Source organism: Physeter macrocephalus, chromosome 10 (genome assembly GCF_002837175.3).
Source record: "Physeter macrocephalus isolate SW-GA chromosome 10, ASM283717v5, whole genome shotgun sequence".
Lineage (NCBI taxonomy): Eukaryota > Metazoa > Chordata > Mammalia > Artiodactyla > Physeteridae > Physeter > Physeter macrocephalus.
The window spans coordinates 51539636-51564449 of record NC_041223.1 but is presented as its reverse complement, the minus strand read 5'-3'; the positions used below and the strand labels follow the sequence as shown (position 1 = coordinate 51564449).

Genomic DNA, 24814 nt, shown 5'->3' with positions numbered 1-24814 from the left:
ACAGGGCTGGATGACGTCAAGGAACATATTTTGTGGGGATGAAGGAGGTTTAGTGGGAGTGAATGAGTGAGAAAACTGGAAGAATAAAAGGTTGAGCTGGAAAGTAGGATATTTGAGTTTAAGTCTTTAGAGGTGATATGGTTCCAGGTGATGATAAGGTCTGGAGTGTGGCCCTGGAGTGGGCGGTGAAGGAGAATGGAGGTGAAGGGGGTGATGTTGAGCAGGTCAAGGAATTGTCAGGCCACTGAGTTGGTGGGGCGTCACAAGCGGGGAAGAATCCTCCTTGCAGGGCTGAGAACCAGGCTTTGCTCCTGCACTGAGCACCTAAAGCTTTCTGCTGCCCTCTCTTTCCCCCTTCAGTAGAGGGCTACCTGCTGCAGGCAGGGGTAGAAATGGCAGGAAATAACAGATGAGAAGGAAAGGATAACATTTGGTAGAGGGTCCTGTGGCTCCAGGAACACATGTGCTTCTCAGAGGCCAAGACTGAGTTCAGCCACACTGCTGCCAGCCCCATGGCCCACAGACCTGTGTGCTCAGACACGGGCCTTATGACTTTTTATTGTTGATAGTCAGTGTTTCCTTGGGGCACCTTCAAACAAATAATAGAGATAAGACGAGCTTAAGCTGGTTTTGACCTACTCCAGGACAGGATAGTCTGACTTTGTGGTTGCTGAAATAAGAGAAGTTCTCCAAACTAACACCACCATACTTTGTTCCTGAGCTTCAAATTACCTGATTAAAACCCTGAGACTTGAGACTACTCCAAGCAGAGTTTTAGTAATTTAAATAGTTTCATATTCAGAATGTTTGATATCGAAAACATTCAGCCCTCAGTTAAAATGAATTACATTTTACTTTAAGAAATGGAAAGGGTCATCTGAGTCTCTCCTAAGGACCCAGAAATAATGACAGTCAAAAAATGCCCCTATGATTTCCAAAAGGCTCCCTAGAAGGTGAGACCCTCCCATTGAGAGTCCTTGCTATAGACAATGGAGTGGGAATGGAAACTGGGTACAAGAGAGCAATGGGATCAATAGGACCTGAGGGATAAAGAAGGAAGCATCTAAAAATGACTCCCTGGGCTTCCCTGGTGGTGCAGTGGTTGAGAGTCCACCTGCCGATGCAGGGGACATGGGTTCGTGCCCCGGTCTGGGAAGATCCCACATGCTGCGGAGCGGCTGGGCCCGTGAGCCATGGCCGCTGAGCCTGCGCGTCCGGAGCCTGTGCTCCGCAGCGGGAGAGGCCACAGCAGTAAGAGGCCCGCGTACCCCCCCAACAAAAAAAAGACTCCCTGGTTTCTGGTTTTGAGGACTTGTGGGTTGTGTTTCTTTTAACACAGGAGGAAGCCCGTGATCGGGGTGCAGGTGGGGGTGAGGAGTTCAGTTCTTGCCTTTTTTGACTGAGGTGCCCTGAGGCACTGTCAGCCAAGGTGGACCAAGTTGGGACTCTGGAGCTGTGGAAGGGCTTCAGGGGAGCTGGAGACATTCTGTTTCCCAGGCCAGGTAGTGGGGTGGGTACCTGGGCTTGTGTGAATCCTTACACCAGACATATATGAATTATGTATTTGTATGTAAACCAGTAATGAAGAGATAGCAATACTGCTGCCTAAGAAATGATAAAGTATTTGGAGGAGGAAGAAAGGAGAAAGAAGGGAAAGAGGGCTAGAGTCTAGAGAACCTGGCAGGAAACGTGGTGGGGAGAGAAGGAAAATAGAGGCTGGTTTCCAGAGTTTGGATTCTAGAACTAGACAGACCTGCGCTTAAATCTCAACTTCATCTCTTAGGAGCTGGATAGGAAAGATCTACGTAGCCTGCTAGGGCCTCAGTTTTCTCATCTGTGAAACAGGAACGACATAGGAACATCCCAAGGTTGCCGTAAGAATTAAGTGCGAAAATGTCACCCCAGGTATGGTTCTGGCACTTAATTTATGTCCTCCGCTTCCTTTCTTATTACACCTTTCCCTCCCCCTGTGCCCACTCCTTCCTCCCGATAACAGCTGAAGCTAAAACCAGCCCAACTGCTCTTCTGTTGAGTTATTTATAACTGTAGCCACTTGTGAGCAGCCTGGAAAGGAGGGCTGCTGCCCTTGGGCTTAGACGCTGGGTATGTGTGTCACCACAACGTGGGCTCTGGGGCTGTGGCTGGAGGGCGGTGGTATAAGTTCATGCCAGACGCCCCTTTTAGAAAGAGAAATGCTGTACTCCTGGAGTTTTCTTCTCATGCCGCAGGAGTTTTCAGCCCTGGCCGCGATGTTTGCTGCCTGCTGACGGGAAAGTCTTCCTCAATTTATGGTTCATACCCCATCCTTCTGAAGTGCTGATTATGTTCAAAACTCTGCCTGAAAAGGTTTGTACTTTTTTATGTGTGCCAGAATGGAAATTGGCTGTTTTTATGTCCCACAGTTAAATATATCAATTTCAGAGACTATCTCTTGTTTTTTTTTTCAGGACACCTAATAACTGAAATCTCACAGCTCCTCATGTTTTTGCCTGCTTTATTATATTTTCCCTTGTGCCTCATTATTTCATAGTTCTGTTTCTCCATGGTCATTACTGAACACTAATTGGAGCTTCCGACATTCCTTATTAATCCTTAATTTCCTCCACAACGCCAAGAAAACCGCACCCTGATGCACTGAAACTAAGGAGAGGTTGAGATCGCACTTAATCACAGTCATTAGCTGGTTCCTGTTTTTTGAGGGGTTCCTCTAAGTACCTCATTTACTGATAGAGGGTGACCATTAAAAAAGAGTAGATATAGAAATACATAAAGCATTCAAGTATTAGTTAAATAAAACGCAATGTTGAAAATGGCAATTTGGGAACATTCTGATTTTTCTTTGTAAGTGAAAACCTGTTTAGCAATTTAGATTTCTTACCCTTTCTTTTCTCCCCCCAGGTTTATTGAGGTGTAATTAACAAATAAAATTGTATATATTTAAAGTGTACAGCATGATTATTTGATATACATATACGTTGTGAAATGATTACCACAGTTAAGCTAATTAATACATTTATCACCTCACATAGTTACCATTTTTTTTGGAGGTGAGAATGCTTGTCTAACTCTCAACAAATTTCAAGTATAAAATAGTGTTGTTAACTATAGTCACCATGCTGTACATTAGATCCTCAGAACTTATTTATCTTATAAATAAAGTTTGTACCTTTTGACCAACATCAGCCCATCTCCCCCATCCCCTGGCAACCACCTTTCTATAAGTTTGACCTTTTCATTTTTATTAGATTCCACATATGAATGAGATCATACAGTGTATGTCTTTCTCTGTCTGGCTTATTTCACTTAGCATAATGTCATCCAAGTTTACCCATGTTGTTGTAAATGGCAATGTTTTCTTCTTTTTTATGTCTAAATAATATTCCTGTATGTTTGCATGCATGTGTGTGTGATGTTTTCTTTATCCATTTATCCATCCACTGGGCACTTAGGATGTTTCCATATCTTGGCTATTGTGAGTAATGCTACATGGAAGTATGAATAATCTCCTTGATATACTGATTTTATTTCCTTTGGATATATACTCAGAAGTGGGATTGCTGGATCATATGGTAATTTTACATACAACAGAATGAAACTGAATCCCTATCTTACACCAATCACAAAAATTAACTTCAGGTGGATTAAATACTTAACTGTAAGACTGGAAACCGTAAAATCAGAGAGGAAAACAGAAAAAGCTCTGACACCAGTCTTGGCAATGATTTTTTTTTTTTTTTTTTTTTTTGCGGTACGCGGGCCTCTCACTGTTGTGGCCTCTCCCGTTGCGGAGCACAGGCTATCGGCAGGCGGACTCTCAACCACTGCGCCACCAGGGAAGCCCGGCAATGGTTTTTTTGGATACAACAACAAGAGCACAGGCAACAAAAGCAAAAATAAACAAGTGGGATAACATCAAACTAAAAGATCTCTGCTAGTAAAGAAAGAAATCAACAAAAGGAGAAGGCAACCTACATAATGGGAGAAAATATTTGCAAACTATATATCTGATAAGGGGATAATACCTAAAATATGTAAGGAACTCATATAACTCAATAGCAAAAGCAAAAACAAAACAAAGAAAAACAATTTTTAAACCAATAATCCGATTTTAAAATGGTCAAAGGACCTGAACAGACATTTTTCCAAAGGAGATATACCAATGACCAATACATAAATGAAGAGGTGCTCAGTATCACTAATCATTGGGGAAATGCAAATCAAAACCATGATGAGATATCACCTCACACCTGTTAGGATGGCTATTATAAAAAAGGACAAGAGAAAACAAGTCTTGGTGAGGGTGCGGAGAAAAGGGGACACTTGTGCACCTTTGGTAGGAATGTCAATTGGTGCAGCCACTATGGAAAACAGTATGGAGATTCCTCAAAAAATTAGAAATAGAATTACCCTTTATTTCATTCATTCACAGAAGAATTTTTAGGGTTTCTAAAAATATATAAAACTACTACCTGCTGCAGTTAAATCATAATTTTTCTTTTTTCCTTCACTGAATATTGATATTTATGATCCATTGTTTGTTTTTCAGTCATGTGTTTAAACTATGTTGATAAGTAGTTAAGTTTTGCTTACAGGTATTCCCTCAGGGCAATGTTGTCTGAATATAAGTCCCTGCTAGGAATTTATTTGTGACCCTTGTAATTCATTGATAGTTAGTCATACAAACACATTTTGATGTGTTTTTGGCCTCCAATGGCTTTAAACAAAGAGAAACACTTTGCTTTAATTCCCCGGCCGGAGTTACCTTGTCCAAAGACATATATAACCTGAGTTCATGAAAAGGCTTGTTCTTTTTTTCAGATATTATCCTGTAACTATTATCCTGTATTATACTGTGAAAATGTTTATATAAATATTCTTGTTTAAATATATTATTCCTAATCAATGCTCATATATTTTTATATCCCTTTAGAAGCTTCTTGAAAATTATTTCCTTGTATTGATTTTACCCACAGGTAGCTTTTAGAGCCTTAAAGCTAACTCTACAGCTGATAGCCCCTCTCCATGACATTGTGGCCTACCTCTTCAGTTTGGCTAAGTTGGAAATTATCCAGCACGTTTTGAATTTCCTCTAAGTCCTAACCCTCTGAGAGGCGACTGGGAAGGAACTAAGGGTATTGGTAAGTGATTAAAGGTGATTAAAATTGCCTTCAATATTCAGTTGAAATTCCATGAAGCTCTTTTTTTTTTCAGCTTTATTGAGGCCTAATTGAAGAATAAAATTGTCATATATTTGAAGTGAACAACTTTATATTTGATATACATATACATTGTGAAAGGATTTCCCCCATCTATTTAATTACTATGAAGCTCTTAATACCTGGAAAGACAGGACTAAAATATTTCCTCATAAATGACAGAAGGGCAAAGGGAAAGTCCCATTATATACTGCCTCCAAACGGATTGATTTCACATTTACAGGTTAAACCATGAAGTATGCCAAGTCAGAATTTGGGGGGCCTGGGTTTTTACCCTGCCTCTGTCACTTGGTTTACTAAAAGCTGGGCACTTTACTCCCTGGCTCTATGTTTATTATCTGTAAAACAGGGGTGACAACACCTGTCTCAGAGAGGTGTTCTGTGGATTAAAATCTGTAAAAATTCTAGAAGGATGTACAAGTCCCCATTAAATATTAGCTTTGCTTTCATTCCCTTTCCCCTCCTGGGCTTCGTGAACTAATGTGGCAAGGTCAAGGCCAAGCATTCACTGTCAAGAAGCTTGCAGACAGCCCTCAGTTAGCTAACAATGACCCGGTAGTCCTGTTAGTAAGAACAGTTGAGGCTTTTTTTTTATCTGCCCAGTGCTAATCCGTGAACCCTAACTCAGCACAAGTTCTCAGGTAAACGCATGTGGTAAATTAAAGACACTGAAATGCTTAGTAAGCTGGGTTTATCAGAAGCAGTGAAACTGATCTTACTATTTTAATAATTTGACTCCCATCCTAATTATGTCATTAGTCATGTAAATATTAATCAATTAAGAGCAGTATATTATAACATAGTAGACAAGGATTTTAAAGTGTGAGAAGAGCCAAAGAAATGAGGTAACATGCCTATCTAAACTTAGTGGTCTTAAAACAAACATGATATAATCTAAATCTATTCCTCTCTGGGCGGTGCATCAAGGAAATGTTTGTGGGAGATTCTGACTTGTTCCAGGAGGAAGATTGATGCCTATATCTGAGGAGAGGCAGCATGAAGAAGAGAAGGGGTTGGTGCTACCTCAGCAGAAAGCACAGAATTGTTGCAGGCCTACTAGCAAGGCTTCGATATAAGTATCAAGAGATTACAGAAGTTCCAAAGCACTCTTAGCTCCTTTCCTTTTGCTAATATGGGGGCTGTCGTAAGGGGTTAACTCAGAAAATAAACTAAGATGCTCTCCAGTGGAGCTGGATGTTGGGAGGGTGTGGGGCTGGACTGTAGATGAGGGACAGGAGAAAGGAGGATGGGCCAGGAAGAATGCTATCCCTGCCCTCGAGAAGATGAGATAGAAGCCGAGGTAGAGCCAGAGCCATGTTTCCAAAAGAAGTCACTGCATAGGAAGTTCTGTAGCAGCTGGGAGGGAAGAGCCCGCAGGGAGGGTGATCTGGGGGGACTTGCCCTCACTTGAATCAATGGAGAAAATAGGAGGGCTTGTCCTAAAGGGGGACAAGAAAAGGATACTGGCAAAGATAACAGGCAGGACTACACGTGGCCAGTCCAGAGAGAATGATGAACCCACCAGTGCAACACTGAGGGATAGTGGTAAATCAGGCCAAATTGTTGAGGACCTAGAAATGAGGATGAAGGAAATTGGTTTTTTACTATTTATATGCTTATGAACCGGAAACCATTGAAATAATTGGGGCCCAGGCTTTCCAAGGTGTACAACTAGAGAGACACACCTTGTCATTTTGCCAGTAAAAACATTTGTGCTCCAGGGAAAATGTGCAAAGTTTTACATACTCTGCTTTGCTGAAAATAGATAAAGAGCAAACTGAACTAAAAAAAATTCCATTCTAAGATAATCATCTTTTTTAAAAGGCTAGGCTGCTCAGTTCCTGGCCTGCTTCCCAGAGGAGGCAAGGAGAACTAAGGTGAAAACAGGAGATGGGTTTGTTCATAGACCCACCCAACTCCTTTTAGCCATTCCAGAGCTGTTTGGAGTTAAAGTGACTTTTGAAGACTTATGTGCTTTAAAATATTTTTTAAAGAGACACTTCGAATTTCAGCTGTGGTCCTCCCACTTGACTGAGGAAGCAGCTGTTAGATACTGTGGGCTAGTTCTGTGGACCCTGCCAAATTTTCTCCTTCCCTGAAAGCCAGCAACTCCCTTTGGAGTCAGTGTGAAGCAGAGGATGGAATCAGAATGTAGGAGTTTACATTATGATTTTCTTTTAAAGAATTAGGAGGCCAATTAAACCCAGGCACTACACACTGATCTCAGGGTTTCAGGAACAAAATGTACTGGCTTTGAGTATTCACATGGAGGCAGGGCCACTGTGATTCTGCTCTCTCTGTCTGATTTCCCAGATGGAACCCTCCTGGGGAAAGGCACAAGAAGAGGCTCATTTGTTTCCCGGAGGAGGGTCTACTCCCACCACCCCCACGACCACACGGCAACCATCTGCCCCCTCCTCACAGAAAGGCTGCCTCCCTGCCTGTGCCTGCTAGCTCTGCTCCCACTGAGACGTGTGAGCCCACAAGAAAAGGAGGCCCAAATTAGGACTGTTATCAGTGCGTAACAAAGAAAAGGTAGGCCCTCCTCCACACCTGTACTTTAATGATAATGCCACCTGTCAGCACAGAACAATTTTGCTGGGAAGTGATCGTATAAAAGTGCACACACAGCATTATATAAACAGTAATGGAAATAATGAAAAGAGAAAAATCACCTGTAATCCAACCATTGTAACAAGTGAAATATTTTTTTTATTTATCCTTACTTCCTTCTAGCCCTTGCCCAAATACATTTTACAGAGCTTTAATCACAGGGTATGTACAACTTCATATTCTTTTTTCATTGTCATTGCAGGGGATGATAAACCTTTCCCCCTGGTTGCTGCATAGCCTGACAGAGTGTCTTGCTTGTAGACCAGCCACATTAGGCCTTGAACAAATAAGGCTCACTGACCATCACTCCTCCCATCCAGTACAACATTCTTAAAGTTCTTGTACAATTTGATCTGTGACTCCTCTTCTGGTGGAAGTTTCTTTTCAGCCCAATATGACCATCAGATTTATAGAGGATTCATAAAAACTCTAATGATTGGCCCCAATTCTTTTGTGGCTGGGAAAATACCCAAAAAACATTTTTCTGTGGTGTGTAAAACATTAAATGGATATGAAATCTGGACTGCTCATGTTTTCCTAAAGCCAAGAGCATATATTGCAAGTACATATTAGCAACCATTCTCAGACCTGGCTCTGCCCTGATCAGGCTCTCGTGGACAGCCTCCCGGCTCCCTCAGTTCCCCTGCCTTCTGTGCCAGAAATGTAGGAAGAGATCCAGTACCAGGCCAGATAGTGTACAAGGCTGCTCAAGTCTGGATGAGAGGTTGACATAGAGTAACTCCAGAAATGTTTCGTGGATCTCCCATCTCACTTCTGCCATGGGCTACAATCAGGGACGGTGATCAATTTCCACAATCCTTCTCTTCCCATAGCAGGGATGTCCTCTTAAGTAGAAAACTATCACTGTCCCCACAGGGAGCTGATGAGCATTTCAGATCAGCTGACATTCTGGTAGCCCTGGAAATGGGGCCCACCCACCTGCCCCATCAGTGCTCCCTAAGGGCTTGTCATTTTCTTGCTGTGCTCTCCCATTCTAAGCAGCTCATTTCCTGAGCCAATAATAGAGATGCTAGTACAGCCACCTAGACCCAGGCCAGGTTCCTCAAACCAGTATTGAGTGCCCCAAAAGGCCTCTAACTTAAATTTCCATCCAAAACACATATAAATCTTTTGCAGTAAGGGTCCAAGAAATAAGCCAATTTAGGATCTCCCACATCTACTCCTGAAATGATGAGACTCTCCTAGAAGGATCTATGTATGTGTGTGTATACATATATGTATACATATTTTTGCTTGCCTTGGATGGTCCTGAGTCTTCTTTAATCTATGAGCCATTGACAGGATGAGCCAGTGACAGGGCGGATTTGAATGACATGGCTATGAGAAATGAGTGCTGGTTTATAGTAATTTCAAGCCCCTAATAGTCTTACTGAGGCCTATACTTTCCCATTCCTTGTAATTTCTCTTTTTCAATCTATTTAGAGTCTGTAGCCTTATAAACACTGAAACTTTCTTTCAACAGTATGTTCTTATTCTGCTGAAAAGCAGAGCAAGTTATTACATTCCTGAGGGAGGAAGGAAGGAAGGAAAGATAAACCAGACCGTGGGTTGGTTCTCGAACATAAGACTTTGCTGATCTTGCAAAACGTATAATTAGTATACTCACAAACAAAGAGAAGTCAATTTAGGTAAAAAGTTAGCTTTGGAGGTGAAATGATTCACATGGTAGCTAGGGTAGCCTGTGTTTCACACTGAGTAAAATGTCGTCCATCTTCTAGGGTCTGAGCTTCAAGAGCTGCAGAAAATGATTGACAGCCTCCAGAGCCCCCAAGACCCCACTCTGGTGTCCCAGGTCCTCCTCCTTCAAAGGGAGGTTATGTTTCTGCAGTTTGACGCTGCAGTGAGATACCTCATCCGGTAAGGGCTGGAGTGCTAATCCTGTCTAATAAATTCTGTGGGGCAGGTGTTTCTGAGTGATCATGGAGGGAGGCCACTCTTGGCACTATTAGATAAGGAGCTTAAAATAGTCGGGGGCACAACCTGATCCAGAACACTGCTGCTACCAAACACGTTCGGCAGCAGAGGCTGTCCAGGTGAACTGTGTTCTTGTTGGATAATAATATTCTTGATTTATTAAATGTGATTTCAGTATAGTTAGTTTGCATAACAGGCTGTTTTATTGGGAATCACATTTTTTATACTTCTGAAGATGATTCTTCCTAAGAGTTTTTTCAGCCCTTAATTACCTTTCAAGAAAACAGAATTTTCACTGCACATCTGAAACCAATGGAATTCACCACCTGAGTTAAATTTATAAATAAGTTAATTTACCTCTGGCCTTGTAGGTATTAAATACTCTGCATTCAAAAAGAATGTTTAGTTGGTTAATTAATCATGACTGATGAAAAAATTAGCTTGGATTAAGAGTCACAATGTTTCCTGTATAAATAATAAGACTGTGTATGGGAAGGGAAGAGGTCAGGCCTGAGGGTCTCTGCTTATTCTTAAATTGTCAAAATTAATTAACTTCATTTGATAAATTCCCAGTGTGAGTATTTAGTCAATGAGGGGGACGTGGGAGGGCAGTGCTTTTATCTGTGGATTATAATCACTTCCCACCATTAGCATGAGTGTCCATAGAGAATAGAAATGTGGGGCTTGTACTGAACCATATTTTCTCTTTCTGCTCTGCTTTTTCTTACTCTGAGCATCATGGGACTCTGGATTTAGAATGCAGATTCAGCAGGACAAAAAGTCAGGCTAATTTGTTTTCTTTTGATTGACAAACAGCTTTGGGAGCTGTAGCTTTGTCAAGCACAAAGGATATAGAGGTTTTGACTAATTGTCATGATGGCCATTCATTAGCCCTCTGGGCTCTGAAATCTCAAGTCAGAATTTGCAAGGAATTTACATAGGATGAAGAAATAGGACTATACCCCAGAAGTTCTTGGATTCCAGCTCCATGGAGTTCAGCTTGCTCCTCTTCTCCCAGGGGAACCACTCTGCTTCCCCCAGGAACTGCTTTGTGGGGCTTTCTCTGCCCTGGTGCTCTCAGTCTGCAGGAATGGAGGGCACTGTGTCCTATGACTGGTTTCAGTATATTCAGTATATTTTTCAGAGGACCTCAGAAGGAACCAGGAGTCCTTCATTCATAGCATTTCCTCCAGCCTTTTTTCTTCATAGGTCTTTGGGGTGTGTCTGTGTTTGGAATCACACAGCCAGTGAGTAGCAGACCAAAATTAGAACCTATGTGCATTTGACTCCAAAGCCTGAGAACTAGGATGGATGCCAGACAGCAGCAGGATTGATGGAAAGGGAGACTCTGAAGAGAAGGCAAGAGGCAAGAGGAAAGGAGAAGCTGAAAGATAAATGTCTTTCCGCTTGAGGATTTTACTTAGTGCTGAACCTGCAAGCAAGGAGAAGTCCTTAGATAACCAAAAGAGACAGGAAGCTTGGAGAAGTTCCCTCACCCTTCCCAGAGCTCACCAACTGAGTAAATATGACTGTTTACCCCAGGGAACTTTTTGCTTATGTAAACTGAAGCCTTCTCCAGAGTTTGAAAAGAAGGAACTCTTACCTGGAATGAGAACAGCATACTTCCATAGACCAGGGGAGGAGAAGAAGCATGTAGCTCAAGGGCAACAGGACAGTGGCCCCATAGAGTCCCCTCATATCTGGCCTCTGCTTCTCTGTGGCATGGACCAGCTCAGATTGCAAGAAAGTTTAATGTTTCTAGGCACAAAAGTTTCACTCTGCTCCTGTCGACCTGTCCTCTGCCAAGGACACGATAGAAATTGGTGCTGTCCTCCGATGGCATCAGAATCACATTGCCCAGGGCCTGTCATTCACCTCTGGGCATGTCCACCAACCTATAAGAGTTATTTATTAGCCAGTGCAAGAAATGCCTGAGGATTGAGCTTATCTTTAATTTCAGGTGAATTAACCATTCGCGCCAATGGTAAATGCTTCAGTAGTACATTGGTTCTAATCAATCTCATCTGTTTAAGTTAGGGATCAGCAAACTACTGTCATAGGCCCCTGCCTGATTTTGTAAGGCCTGTGGGCTAAATGTGTTTAAATGGTTGAGGGAAAAACTCAAGAGTAGTATTTTGTGACACATGAAAATTATGTGGAATTCAAGTTTCTGTGTCCAGAAATGAAGGTTTTATTTGGAACACAGCCAGGCCTATTCATTTATAGATAACCTCTGAATGCTTTCACAGTAGAACCACAGAGTTGAATAGTTGCAACAGAGATTATATGATTCACAGAGCTGAAAATATTTACTATCTGACCCTTTAAGAAAGAGTTTGCCACTCCCTGATTTAAAGGATTGAATTCTCTTGAAATTCAAGAATGGAGGGAAACCAGAAAAAAAAAAAAGTCCCTCAAAGGAATTCTATAGGACAGAATAAAACATATGGCATGCAGAGTGCCACTGATCTTAGTGTATTATTGATGTTCAGAGTGATTACGGTAAAAAGGAGGAATTTAAGGAAATAAACCAAAGGTACCTTAACTTTCTGCAATAAGCCGGATTTAAGAGTACATCAAGCAATCTCTCAAGAAGCAACACCAATTTCTTAGTCCTCGAATTTGTGTTGGTTTTCTCTTCATTTTTCAATTTATCTTTATGCTCACCTAGTTTAAGTGTCTCTGAACACACAGATATTAAAGTGTGCTTCAGGGTTATCTGGGGATTTCTGGGAGACACAGAGAAGGCGCCATGTGCTCCTGGTCTCCAGCGTCTGAGAAGTGAAGAGCCACAACTTTTGCCTGGCCTCCTCCGGGCCACTTTGCAGACATTTTTTGGGTTTCATTTACTTTTTCATATCCTTGCATCCAGGAAAAACCCTAGCATGTGTCCCATGAATTCCCTGCTCCCTGTGGCTACAGCTAGCTTGCCTGGGATCACATTATGGCTAACTCTCTCACACACATGATGACTGGTATTCTAGGAAACCCTTGACTGCTTATTGACAGTAAGGCAGCTGGAGTGTGGCAAAACAGTTTGGAGAATATGATGCATCTATCCTTGTATTTTAGTGGACTGCTGGGGAGACCTGACTTTAATAGGGGCTGGCAGTTGGCCGGTGTAGCCCTGGCACAAGCAACAAGCTGACCTTTCATTCCTATGAGTTTCCCTGTATCTTGAGTGCTGCTGGCAAGCTGCACTGATCAGACCTACCCCAGCAGAAGGCTCAGGCCAGGTTTACCAACTGAGGGTCTGAGTAAGTTGTCACAGTGAGCTGTCTTCAGTATTTCTAAAGACATGATGAAAAAGACACGTTTGCACAAAAGTTTTGCAGGTAAAGAAAATGTCACATTTCTTTCTTTTTTTTAACTGGAATCATAAGAACGAATGAGATAAGGAGGAGAAGGAACTTGCTTTGGTTGAGTTCCCGCCATGTGCCAACTCCGTGGGATAGCAATCATTTCACCATCTTTACAGATGAGGAAATAGAGAAGTTGCATAATTTGCCCCAGGGTCACAAGCTTGTTGTAGCAGACCTTACATTCACAGGGTTTGTCTGACTTCAGAGCCCCGTTCTTTCCTTTATATCATGTTTCTTCATCTCTTCCTGCAGCTCAGAGCTTAGGCTAGGTGTTTATGTGGCTTTGAGTTAAAAACAGGAGAATGCTTAATTTGGTAGAAAAATTTTCAAAATATGGGGTCCATGGAGAGGAAGGAAATAAAAGAGGATATAGTGCTAAAAACGTTAAATATCATTCTGAGACCCCTTTCTATACATAGCATTACACTGTACAGCTCCCTAATAAGCAGTACTATTGATAAAGGAGAGGTGGGACCTATCAAGGACAGTGATCTAGACTGAAGAATTAGGAAAGTGAGGAAAAGGATAACCAATGATTTGATCAATGGTGGTGCCTAGAATCTGACTCTCGTCTCTCTAGAGAGTGTATCATGTGCTATGGTTCTCTAGCTTACAGTAGCAGTCATATTTACATCTGAACTGTATTGATTTTTTTTTTTTTTTTTTTTCCCGCAGTACTCGGGCCTCTCACTGTTGTGGCCTCTCCCGTTGTGGAGCACAGGCTCCGGACGCACAGGCTCAGCGGCCATGGCTTAGCTCACGGGCCTAGCCGCTCCGCGGCATCTGGGATCTTCCCGGACTGGGGCATGAACCTGTGTACCCTGCATCGGCAGGCGGACTCTCAACCACTGCACCACCAGGGAAGCCCCTTGATATTTTTTAATAGTCTCCAAGCATCTATAAATTAATAGACCTAGTGTTTGGGGCTCTAAAACTCTGCCAAGAATTGTGGTTGTTTGTGGCACTTAGTAGTTAAAAGTTCTGCACAAACTTACCAAGATAAGAGAGCAAGTCAATGTTCTGTGTTCTCTTATGTGAAAATCAGTCTGGTGCAGCCACAAGAGGAGACACAGGAGAGACTCAGGAAAACAAAATTATTATACTCAGTTCCTAGAAACATCCATCATGCCATGTCATACAGGGCCACAGGTCGGGAGCAAGGAGAGTGCTTAGGCCATGACCTGGCAAGGCAAGGCAGGGCAGGGGAACAGTTTAAGATCGGCTACTTTGAAAAATTCCAGCGGGCTTTGGTCTGTAGGAGAGGTCTCTAGTTGTCTGTTAACTAGCCCCGGGATGATTAAAGGAGAGAAATATTGCCTCCTGGGTTGCAAGGGTCAGAGGAAGTATGGCTCAGATTGGTCAGTTTGCATATCAAAGGCATGCTGGGCCCTTAGCTATCTCTAAGAATTGGCTATGCAGGGAAGGGCAGTCTCTCCCCAGCCAGCAAGGTTTTTTAAAGATGTTAAAACATCATAATAAGCAAAAAAGAAATTTTAAAATATAAGCAATACAGTCAACAGTAAGGTGCAAACAAAGCTGGACCCAGAGGCTGAGAGAGAGAAAATAATTTTGTGGATTGGTGGGAGAAAAGCATAGGAATGACATGGAAGGAGTCAACCAGGAAGAGGTTTATGAGATATTGGGCTTCTGTGCTCTTGATTTAGGCTGAAAATAAATGTTTCCATTAGAATACTCCGCTTTTTGGTACTGTTGGCTAAAGAAAAATGCACAGCCTAAAAGTTGCAAATGTTTTATTCGGGAACCTTACTGAGGACTATAGCCTGGGGGATAGTCTCTCAGATAGCTCTGACAATCTGCTCTGAAGAGGTAAGGGAGGAGCCAGGATATAGAGGAGTTTTTGCTGAAAAAACAGCAAAAAACCCATGTGGTTGAACATCAAAGGACTACTGCTAATCACAAAAAACAGACATCACAAGTTAATGATTTTAGTGCTTTTCTACGTATGGGAAGATGCAAGAGTCTGGACTCATTAAAATTATTTCTTAGATATGCATCTTACCTATCTAGGGCCAGTATCCTGTTTTTTTCTATCCTGAATTCCCCTCAGGGTGCACTGTTGGGGGGCAGCTGTATCAGCTGATGACTTGGTGGCAGGCAACATTCTTTGTTTAGTGGAATGGCAGGCGACATTTTTTTGTCTGCAATACCATTGTTTTAAGTAGATATATACAACCTATAAGGGAGGTATATATGTAGAAAGTGCCTTGGGAGTTTAGAGGAAGGTCAGAAGCGGCTGGATAATGAGCTCTGCCTCACTGGGCCCTACTGGGCTAGAAGGTCAGACCCATGGGGGACCCATCTTTGTATCTCAGACAGTTCCTGACACAGTGCCCTGTACATAGTAGATGCTTGATACATCACTGTCACATGGGTGTTGAATGAATCATGGGCCTCTTGGCAGGGCTCATTGAGAATCATGAGAAAGCATGTGAATGATATGAGAAACAGGAGAAAATGTTTATATATCCATTGAGCAACTCCAAGCGCCATCCTTGAGCTATCAGGATAAGTCAATGTTTTTATTCAGTGTCTCAGTATATAACTGTATGCAACTATCTTTTGTTAATTCTCACAAAAACGTGAAAAGGGTGGTATGATTTTTGCAGTAGTACAGTGGTTTGATATGCAAATAATAGAGCTACCTTTATCTGTCTTTGAACTTAAGTTCATAAGCCCCTACTTCTGCTGATGACAAAAAATTAAACTTTTCAATTCCATGTCATTCAGTCACATTTACAGTTTAAAGTGGTCAGTTTGAGATATAAAATCAATTAATTCAAGATTATCCCCTTTTACCTTTGTTTTAATTGCCTCCTCTTTACCCTGTTGGTGAGAGAGGGTATGGCCCCAAGGTTATGGGGATGGCCAAACACATGACACTAAGTACTGGACAGATGAGATCAACAGCAGTTTACTCGTCACACATACTCACAGCCGAGGGGAATAGAACATTGCATGCCATGCAGGGTCACAGAGGATTTGTACTTGTGACCAGAGTGAACAGCTAGGGGCTTGAGAGGCAGGCTTTGTAGTATCAAGAGGATATAGTGCTTCCTGGTTCCCATAGGAGGATGTGATTGGTTCATTTAAATAATTTTGTGGTCTGGCAGGGAACTGAAACCACTACTTGGGGATAAACAGGGATTGTACTTGGTCCCTTTGATAAGGAAGTTTGTTTGACTAGGGGACCTTACCCGTGGGAGCAGAGTAGACAGGGGAACTTATAGTTAGGTCATTCAAAGCCCTCCCAATTTTACCAGATGTCAAGGCAGCACTAATACTGGACCTTAACTTAAGCCTTACACCATACCCTTCTCCTCCTTTATCCTTCTCAGAGGTGATCTAAATTCCTGGGGGTGCTTATAAATCATCCCAGCAGTTGAAGAGGAGTGGCTACCTCACCCATCTCTGTCCAATCCCAGATCTCTTCTGGTTGGCCTGCTGCTCAGCACCTCACTTGGACACCCCCTTGTGGGGTCTTAGGCACTCCCCAGGTCTTTCCACAACACTTGACTATCTGCTCATCTCTGGGAGGCTGCCTCATTTCCATCAGTGATAACATCTCCCTCAGTCATTGCTAATCTCCTTTTTGATATCTGCTTTATGCATGACTTGGCAAAGCCCATGGAGGATTTTAGGCAAAAGATCCCTTCTGTCCTGGGGACCTTTTGGATCCCCCGCAACTGATCCTGTTTCATCATCTTTTCTTGGGCATCCACAAGATCTAAGCTTTAGAGACAGTCTTTCCTTGCTCGCTAAACTCATTTCCTTTGGGGCAAGAAAATGATTGTAATTTATCAAGCAGACTTCCTTCTCTGTGACTTATGGTATAAATTTCATGCTCTAGTCTTCAGGATTTTTGGTTCTTGATATGCAAAGCCAAGTTTTGTTCAAAACAAAACAAGAAGCTTTCTCTCTCAAACCCCAGGCTCTTATAATTTAACTTAAAATTTGGTTTTACATATCAAGAATTGCTGTCTCAGCTACTGGTCTTAAAATAAATTCAACAACTGATGTCTTTGTTCTAGAGCTACAGCTGAGCTGTCCAGTACAGTAGCCACATGTGGCTATTTTAATTTAAAAGTTTAAATTAGTATTGATTTTGGTGACATAAGACTTAAAATTCAGTTCCTCAGTCATGGTAGCCACATTTCAAGTGCTCAACAGCTACATGTGGCTAGTGGCTACCGTATTGGACAGTCAAATATGGAACATTTCCGCCCTGCAGAAAGTTCTGCAGTTAGACCATGCTAGTCTAGAGGATAGCTACCTTTCTCTTGAGGGCTGTGAATTGTGAGAGTGAAGGGCAATGTGTAAAGAAAAGGGAGTGAGGGATGATGTTGCTGGGGAAGAAACCTGTTGATATCTCAAAATGTTATCTTGCTCCAGTAACCTTGAAGAGAGTTTTGAGCTTTAGAAACTTGAGTAACTGCTGTTAATGAGATTCCCTTCCTGTTTTGGTAGAAGAACATTTTTGGCAGCTGGAAATGCTCCTGCCTACCTGTCTGTCACAGAGGACATGTAGCATGGGTTGCCTCCACTGAGCAACTCTCTCATGAAGAGCATCTTTGCTTCCCAGCTCAGCCTGCCACAGCCGCTGGATCCACAGAGCCTCCAGGTGTGTTGAGAGCTATTTTTATACCAATCAAACGTGCATTGTGCTGGAATGCCCTTTAGCCTTGGTAGGCTCCCCTTCACTCACGTGGTAGAGTGAGCTAGGCCCCCATGGCCCGCTGTTATTCCCAGTCAGGGGCTCTCCCTCTAAACCGCTCAACAGGCTAATTGGGACAACAGCTTATCTGCGCACAGCTGGTAGCAAAACCAACACCTGATCTCTTCCATGTAATAAATAATAATGATAGCAAGTACGATACATAAATTAGGTCAGCAGCTGAGTTTTGAACAGCCCGGTAACAGCATGCGTTATCGAGTGTAATCCTGGCAACTATTATTGCTCCTAGGCACTAACTATATTACCCACCTGCTACAACTAAAGAGTTTGAGGTTCTAGAAGGCCAGAGATCAGACTGCTGCATAGTCATGGCAACACTAGGTCACAAACTGTATTAGTTATCTATGGCTTCAGAGCAAATTACCCCCAAATTTAGCAGATTAACACAATAAACATTAATTATCTCATATAGTTTCTGAGGCTCAGGAGTCTGGGAGCAGCTTAGCTGGGTAGTTCTGGTTCAGGATCTCTCATGAGGCTGTGGTCAAAGTGCTGCACCTCTTAATGGGAAGAGAATCAAAGAATTAGTGGACTGGGACTTCCCTGGCAGTCCATTGATTAAGACTTCGCCTTCCAATGCAGGGAGTGTGGGTTCGATCCCTGATCAGGGAGCCAAGATCCCACATGCCTCGTGGCCAAAAAAACAAAACATAAAACAGAAGCAATATTGTAACAAATTCAATAAAGACTTAGAAATGGTCCACATCAAAAAAAAATCTTAAAAAAAAAAAAAAGGAATTTGTGGACATATCTATTTCTTTTTTTTTGGCCTCACAGTGAGAACTTAGTTCCCCAGCCAGAGATCGAACCCGTGCTCCCTGCGGTGGAAGCTCAAAGTCTTAACCACTGGACCGCCAGGGAAGTCCCTGTGGGCATATCTTTAAAACCACCTCACAAGCCCAGATCTTTTGACTCCAAAACCTCCAACTTAATGTTTTTATGTTACAAAGCTAAGCCAAGTAATGCCAGCATCAACCCCATGTAAGTCTCACACTTCTACCTTCCCTAGCTACAAGACAGTGACTCTTGGCCCAAGCCTTGACCCTCATTTAGACCCGAAGACAGCGTTGGACCGTGACCATTGGGCCTGCTCCTGCTGCCTTTGAGTGTTGTCTGGGGTTAGGTGGATGCAGGTGTCCTGGCTCCCTGCTACCTGAATCAACTCCAACTCTAGGAATTGTCTGAAGCCAGTACCGAGTCTGGAAGTGTAGAATGGGGTCAGGTGGACAGGCGCACTATATCCAGGGCTGCATGTCATGCCCCAAGGAGTAGGGGATGCCTTGGCTGTTGGACAGTGATGTGGAGAAGACAGAGGCCCATGTGTAATGTTGTGACATTGGTTTTGAGTTGGTGCCTAGAACTGGAGCACAATGGAGATAAAGGACAAATATTTAAGGTTTGTAATATTGAAAAAATTTGAGTAAGTTTACTTTTTTTATTATAAATATGTACCATTGGTTTTATACTATTCTGGGACTTCTAAATACTGGTGTTGACTATTTACACTGAAATCTTAAGTACCCTCTGTGTTTAGTCACTTTCTGAAAAATCAATTTAAAAAATAAGATTATTACTCTCTCCTGTGCATCATCGGGGACTATCCATCAAGAACTATTTCTACATAATAGAGAAATCATCCCACAGTGTTTTAGTGTGCAGACACAGAATTCTTGTTCATATACAAATGTCTGTTTCTTATGGACATTATTATGCAGCATTATGATATTTATTATTTGGTTCTTTTAGGCATTTGTGCTGTTCCCTTGGAGAGCATTTCTGGAAGGTGGAGGACCGTTTCCAGTTACAAGTAGCAGCCCAGATACCCTAGAATATAAGATGCAGGTAGGATAGGTCTTCCCACTTGTCACAGAGAGAGCCGAATGCAGACCGCAAAGCAGGTGTCATTGGGTCCGTAGGTCTGATCCTTCATACTCTAGTCAGTGGTGAATAATTTATGAGATAAGCAAGGTGTTTGGTTATGAAACTGTAAATCCAGTGCTGCAAGGTGAGTCATGTTTTCTTATGACAGAAGAAAATCATGGTTTCAGCTGGCATCAGACTTGAAACAGCTGAAATACTCATGGCTAATAATGATCTGGGGGAGTGGTCATCCATTTCTGGTCACTCTCGGGGCCGCTTAGAGTAACTCCCAGGCTGGCGGTTCAGAGATGTGTGACTACTGACCAACCTACAGTAGTAGGAAGAGAACTCTTTAAGCAGGGCTCAAAGGGAGAATTTCTTTCAATTATATGTTTCCCCCTGATTATTTAAGCAAGTATTATTGTGTTTTCATTTTTTTAAATAGAAAATATTTTAAAAGTATTATGAACAACATTAAAGTCAATGACACATTTGCTTCAAAATAATATGGAGGTGGGGAGTGATGAAGATGGGGCAGGACTGGCCATAGGTTGGTGATTCTTAGGGCCGGCTGATGGTAACTATTCTGTTTGCTTTTGTATGTGCTCAAAATTTTCCATAAGTGAAAAGATTTTTTTTTTAAGTAAAATAGTAAGAATGGTTTAAAAAAAAATTAATCATAGTCCCCCACTAGGGGACGGTCACAGTTCATTTTGTTTTTTTTCCAGTATTTTCCCTGTGCATACATGTATCACACTACACATATACCACATACGAACACCACCATAAGGTTTAGGAGACTTGGACTTCCACACAGAGCCGAAAGTCTGATATGTTCAAGGGGGACTTTGAGCTAGATATGTTGCTCTGATTTTTATGGATTTTTTTTTAATAGTTGAGAGCATGAGGCTTGTAAACACAACTACTCCTAATTTTCTCCCTCAAAACCACGTGTAAAGGATACATAGAAGTGTTCAAAACGGATGTTTTGGTTTCATTTTGTACCTTTTTGTTTTTAACTATGCCTCTGTAGGCTGAGTGACCGTGACCTCAAGGTGGCTTATGGAGAGCTGGCGGGCATGCAGCTGCTAATGGAAGATGTCCTTCTGAGTAACTATCATATGATCATGGAGGGTCCCCCAGGATGGCAGGCCACACTGGACAAAAATACACAGGTATTCTTGGTGAACGGTCTACGTACTTGACCAGTGCTGTATTGTACTGAAGGACCTTTCTATCTGGGAGATGGACTAGATAGCTTCATCCATCCCATAGCCTCTCCCAGGGTCCCGGGACTGTGCTTATGCCGCACGGGAGCAGCAGTGAAGCAGGGGTAGCCCGTGAGAGCCCCTCCAAAGTAACGTTCTTTCACAGCAAGTCCCATGATCAGTGGTATATCCATTTCTTTTAATTTTAAAACTAGAACAAACTTCATGGGGGGCGGTCCGTTGAAACCAATTTGAACTCCAACTGGCTGCTTTTCCTTGTGAGTCTCACACATTTCGGGCTGGAGTTGGCAGGGTATGACAGAGGCCCCAGGTGAACACCTCCAGCCTGGCTCCTGTCTGCATCACTCCGCTAGCCCATGGACTCCTAGGCAAGCACTCCCTTCTCCGGACTTGTCTCCCTGAAGCTCTAAGGTACCAAGAGCCAGTAGTCCCCCTAGTATCATAACTTGAAACAATTCTGCATGATTCTGGAACTAGACAGAGACTTGTCTGGACATGGGGTATGCTAGCCAGTGCCCCCATTTAAAGAGTCCCCTTTTCAGAGCCAAAGTCTCTGCACCAGCCATTTCCATTTCCTTACCTTCCATCCACTCCTTAGAAACTGTGATCTGTCTTCCTCATCTCACCAAGACTGCTCTCACTGAGAGCACTGTGGTCCTTGTCACTAAATCTCCTGGATACTTTTCAGTCCCCTTCCAACCTGACCCCTTAGCAGCATTTGACACAGTGTGTCCTTCTTGAAGCCTCTCTGCCCTTAGCGTCTAAAGCACAACTCTCTCCAGTTTTCCTCCGACATCGTGGGCCATGCCTTCTCAGACTTCTGTGTCAAGTCCCCTACCTCTGCCAATCCTGAAAATATTGCTTTTCGGGTTCTGTCCCACTTCTACCACTGCCAGGGCTGCATTTTGACTTCCATTACTCTAGCCACTTTTGTCTTTGTGGACCCATTTCTCCATTAAAAAACATGAAGAGTTATAGTTTACAACTGTGTTAATATAAAGAAAAATATATTAATATCATAAATTATAGCATTTTATTCAACCTAAATATTCTTTCTTTTTCTGATTTTAAAAGAAATTAAAACATTTTATGGGCCCTAAGCACTGTGCCTTCTGTGTCTAATCAATAAGTTGGCCCTGAACACTATTAATAGAACATTATTAATTAATAATGTCTATGATTGAAATCTGTTCAGAGGCTTTATTAACTATTAATTTCTTTAATTCTCACAATAATCCCATGAGGTAGGTACTTTCATTATTCTTATTTTATAGATAAGAATACCAAGACTCAAAAAGGTTAAATGATATGCCTAAAAGTCACTTGCCGAGAGAGAAAAGAAACCCAGGTTCCAACCTAACAGTCTGGCCCCGGAGCTCCCTCATACTCTTATCCATGATATTGCTCCACTCCTCACCCTCTCCATGGGCAAACCCAACTACTTTTATAACTTGGATGGCTTTATGCGATGACTCCAAAATTTACATGTCTAGTCCAAATCTCAATCCTATCAGATTCATATGTTCAACTGCCTTGTTCCATCTCAGAGACACCGTGTCCCAAACTGAGCTCATTTTACTGCCCCTAAATGTACTCCTCCTTCCTTATTCCCTGTCAGTTAACCACCACCTGCCCAGTTGCCCAAGCAAAAAAAATCTGGACACCCATCTTTGATTTCTGTCTATCATACCCCACAATCAGACACCAAGTTCTACTATCCTATTATTTTAATATCTTTCAAGTTTTCTTCATCCTCCCTCAGCACTCCCCTCCACCAGTCCAAATCCAAATGCTGGGCCACGATCATAACCTCCAAAGGACTCCCTGTATTCCCTTTGCCTCCTTCACGTCCATTCACCAGGATAGTATTTTAAAATGCAAACCCGATTATGTCACTTCCCTCCTGTAACTCTTCAATGACTTTCAAATGCCCTGAGAATAGAGTCTGGGTGCCTTAACCAGATCTTCACAACCTGAATCCTGCCAATATCTCTACCCTCAACTTCTTTTATTTTGTCAAATGCACCATGCTCTCTCCTCAGTACCTTCATGCAAACTGGCCCCTCTGGTGGAAAACTTCCCTGTCCTCCCACTCTCTGCTTCATCATCTGATTAACTCCTACTTATGCTTCAGATTTCAACTTCCAAACCACTCTTTCAGAAGCTTTATCTGATCTCCCACCTTTGAGCCAATACCCCTCTGTGCCAGTTAGGGGGCATCTGCTAGAAGTAACTAGTCATGACTTAAATTAGAAAGTGTATTAATCTTTCCAAAGAGGTCTAGAAGGAGGCAGTTCATGTTGGTGCAGGCACCCAGCTCTGCCATCCTGGTTATGGCAGCAAAATGTCTCCCTCATCCTTGTAAGATGAAGACAGGAGCAAAAAAGCTTTCTCCTTAAGGGGCTTTGTCTTTTTATCAAGGAGGGAAATCTTTTTCCGAAGACTTCCAGTAGATTTTTCTTGTGTCTCACTGGCTAAAACTGAGTCGCAAGTCCATTTCAGGCCAACTAGTAGAAAAGGAAGTATGTTAGATGTGCCAACTAAATTCTACAGCGGGATTCAATGCTTCACCCAGAGGGAGCATTTGCAAAGCTGGATATAAACCAAGTAGTGCCAAGAACAAGAAGCCTGCCAAAGGGCCCTTTGGTCCTTCTGTTTACTCTCTTTTGGCCCTGTTTCTGATGGATTACCATCTTTCCCTGACAGTTCTACCCTCCCCTGCCTTGTTCTTTATCCTGTTTCTTCTCCCATCCTGTAAAACACTTAGGAAGAGGAGACTTCTCTTAACAGGAATATATCAACAAGGTAAGTTTGCTTTTAAATTATTATTTATTTTAATTAGTTTTATTTTATGATTGGTTCCATTTAAGAGTATTTCAATATTCATAGACAATAGGCAGCACTGGAATTTATACTGCCTGTGACTTAGGACTCTAGGTTTCCTGTCCCAGCTATGCCACCAGTTCTATGACCTCTTGGACTTCAATCTCTAAGACTCCCAAGTGAAGGTGATGGATTAGCTCAGGACCTTTAAAATGGTCCCAGGAGCCCTGGGTTCCTCAGAGGCACCTTGGGGCTTTTTGAGCGGAGGGGCCCAACTACATGGCCTGTAGGCAGCCCCCTCCTTGTCACCATGCTTGGCCTTGGTCTGTTGGATATCCTGGGTCACTGAGTAAGATTTCATTTGCTGAAAGGCTTCTGAGGATAAAATAAATTTGGAAACGCATGAATTAGCTGATTGTTGAGGAGGTAGGCTACTAGGTGGAAGGGTTGCCAGCTGTTGGCAGGAGTTCACTCTCCCCTTGGTCTTGCTTGTAGTTCTTCCCCTAACCACCTCTCTTTCTGGCGGCCCCCACCCCCATCCTACCGTCCCCATATGTTAACAGCACTGATCTAGGATCCAGTTACATCAGGTGGTGGTTCTTCCTGTTCCTGGCCAGGAAACTTGAGTGTCCAAGGTGTTGTTACCTGAATGTCCTCTGAGTCCCTTCCTGTCATAACATCATGGTCCAGGTGTGCAAAGGAAAGCTCCTTTTCCTATAACTGAGACACTGTCTTCAGGCTGAGGGTGGGATACAGGTTCCCCTTCTGTCTGTCACTCTCTGGGTAGCCCTGGCCCTCACATCGCTGGTGCAGGAGAGCAGAGACCTGAAAACCTTATTCCCTCCACGTCCTCCTGGGCTCACAGCAGCCCCTCAACAAACACTTATTTAAGAAAAGCACCACGGGCTTCCCTGGTGGCGCAGTGGTTGCGCGTCCGCCTGCCGATGCAGGGGAACCGGGTTCGCGCCCCGGTCTGGGAGGATCCCACATGCCGCGGAGCGGCTGGGCCCGTGAGTCATGGCC

At 42.8% G+C, this 24814-nt stretch overlaps 2 protein-coding genes across 8 annotated transcripts in view; both read left to right on the top strand.

Moving 5' to 3' along the window:
• Positions 1-7612, top strand: part of LOC102983289 (uncharacterized) — a 56632-nt gene extending 49020 nt beyond the window's left edge. The window contains exons 13-14 of the mRNA XM_028494721.1: positions 4974-5138; positions 7530-7612. The gene's annotated coding sequence lies outside the window, so the exon portion shown is untranslated. The remainder of the gene's footprint in view (positions 1-4973; positions 5139-7529) is intronic.
• Positions 7613-7619: 7 nt separating this feature from the next.
• LOC102983582 (coiled-coil domain-containing protein 162-like) overlaps positions 7620-24814 on the top strand; it is a 63051-nt gene continuing 45856 nt past the window's right edge. For 2 of the 7 annotated variants that reach the window (XM_055087570.1, XM_055087571.1), the window contains exons 1-5: positions 7620-7751; positions 9569-9707; positions 17612-17765; positions 19626-19721; positions 20773-20914. In XM_055087570.1, the coding sequence (XP_054943545.1) occupies positions 20884-20914 (31 nt within the window). In that variant the 5' untranslated portion in view covers positions 7620-7751; positions 9569-9707; positions 17612-17765; positions 19626-19721; positions 20773-20883. Of the gene's footprint in view, positions 7752-9524; positions 9708-17611; positions 17766-19031; positions 19276-19625; positions 19722-20772; positions 20915-24814 lie in introns of those variants that run through there. The other 5 variants (XM_055087568.1, XM_055087564.1, XM_055087569.1 and 2 more) reach the window with 4 other exon arrangements.